At 36.9% G+C, this 2,198-nt stretch overlaps 1 protein-coding gene across 1 annotated transcript in view; it reads left to right on the plus strand.

The window, feature by feature from the left end:
- Nucleotides 1–2,198, plus strand: part of LOC106881266 (sodium-dependent serotonin transporter) — a 196,924-nt gene that overhangs the window by 149,608 nt on the left and 45,118 nt on the right. The window contains exons 5-6 of the mRNA XM_052968465.1: nucleotides 215–349; nucleotides 1,024–1,127. Of these exons, the coding sequence (XP_052824425.1) occupies nucleotides 215–349; nucleotides 1,024–1,127 (239 nt within the window). The remainder of the gene's footprint in view (nucleotides 1–214; nucleotides 350–1,023; nucleotides 1,128–2,198) is intronic.

Below are 2,198 nucleotides of genomic sequence, written 5' to 3' on the forward strand. Positions count from 1 at the left end.
TATATATAATTTCTTACGTAAGCAGATGGCTATAAATTTGGAGGGAGTGTTAGTCGACTAAATCAATAGTTTCTAATGTTATATTCCCTGGACTGGAATAAAGGCAATAATGGCCTCGGTGAGATTTCAACCGAGAACTTAATGTGTGAAGCAAGTACAATTTATTTTTGTAAATCTATTATATTTTCTACTAATCCTAACTATACCATTTCAGGTTGTATGGGTTACGGCCACTTTACCTTACATTGTCCTATTGGTGCTGCTCGTACGTGGATGTACGCTTCCTGGATCATATGAAGGTATTATTTACTATCTCAAACCGAACTGGAGTATGCTTTTGCAACCAGGAGTGAGTATTTTCTCTTATTATTTCGTAATTGCTACTTGTTAAAAGATTCGCTTCTTGTTCTTCTTGTTCTTCTTGTTCTTCTTGTTCTTCTTGTTCTTCTTGTTCTTCTTCTTCTTGTTCTTCTTGTTCTTCTTCTTCTTGTTCTTGTTGTTGTTGTTGTTGTTGTTGTTGTTGTTCTTCTTCTTCTTCTTCTTCTTCTTCTTCTTCTTCTTCTTCTTTATTGATCAATCGATTTCTCTAGACACATACGATACGAAGAAGTTGAACCTACATAATTTCTTGTTCCCTTGCCATTTAATTTATACACATACATACATACATACATACATACACATGCGCACATGTGTGTTTGCTTGTCTGTGTGTGTATGTCTTTGTGCTTTCCCGCCGCCACCACTTAACAGCCGGTGCTGGTTTGTTTACGTCCATGTAATTAAGCGGCAAAATAAAGAACCAGACATTCGAAAAATAAGTACTGGGGTCGATTCGATTGGCTAATCTTTTCAAGGCAGTGCCCCAGAATGGCCGCAGTCCAATAATTGAAACATGTAAAACATAAAAGATTTAAGATAATTATTCAAAGCGAATTTGTAATTCCGTATATTTCACCAGTTAAATTATTGAATACATAATGCTTATCTTGATTTATTAGCTTTCTTTTACCTTTTTTCCCAGGTTTGGATAGATGCTGCGGCACAAATCTTTTTCTCACTCGGTCCTGGTTTTGGAGTGTTGTTGGCTCTGTCCAGTTATAATAAATTCAACAACAACTGTTATAAGTAAGTAACCAATTCATTAAGCCCTAATTAATATCATGTGTTTGATCTAAGTTCCTCAATAGAAATACTTACTGATTATATCCCTGTACAATATTAATATTGGCCATTTAAAATAAGCTTGTGTTACTAAATACCCTTTATATGTTCATCGAATGTGTCTGTTATTAAGTATCAAAGTTTGTCATCTTGCACTAACAATCAGGTCGGTGATAATAATTGATCCTATAGGCTTAAGGCCACACATTTGATAGAGGGATCAGTTTATCATAGTTACCACCAGTGATTGATTAGTACTATATGTTTATCGGTTTGGAAAGATAAAGAGTAAAGACGACCTCAGTAGGTTTTGAACCCAGATCGTAAAGAGGCGTGAGTAAATACGGCAATATATTTCATTCTGCTGCTCAGCCGAATCTGTTAATACTTTGCCATCCTGATCAATGATAATACAGCACATGTTCTAATATACCTCTGTTATAAAGCGGCGAGCTGGCAGAATCGTTAGCATCCCCGGGCAAAATGCTTAGAAGCATTTCGTCCGTATTTAGGTTTTGAGTTCAAATTCCGCCGAGGTCGACTTTACCTTTCATTCGTTCGGGGTCGATAATATAAGCAGCTGTTGAGTACTGAGTTCGATGTAATCGACTTACCCATCACCCGAAATTGCTGGCGTTGCACTAAAATTTGAAACCAATATATCTCTGTTATATGTGGTCACATGCAGTTAAGAAGTTCGCTTGGCAATCCTTTGGGTTCGCATTCGATCCCACTGCGTATACCTTGAAGATGCTGTATGTATTTTTGGGTACTAGATTAAATTCATCAATAATTTTAAATGGTACAGAGCGTCGTGTAGCTTTTAGGTGTTTTCGCTCAATAAACACTCACAACGCCCGGTCTGGGAATCGAAACCGCGATCCTATGACCGCGAGTTCGCTGCCCTAACCACTGAGCCATTGCGCCTCCACATACAGAGTGATATAAACAATGGTTATTACATCTTTTTCTTTATTGTAGAAAAATATGTAATGATCATTATTTATACTTTGTCTTACACACACACATACATAC

The sequence above is a fragment of the Octopus bimaculoides genome, chromosome 6 (genome assembly GCF_001194135.2).
Source record: "Octopus bimaculoides isolate UCB-OBI-ISO-001 chromosome 6, ASM119413v2, whole genome shotgun sequence".
Lineage (NCBI taxonomy): Eukaryota > Metazoa > Mollusca > Cephalopoda > Octopoda > Octopodidae > Octopus > Octopus bimaculoides.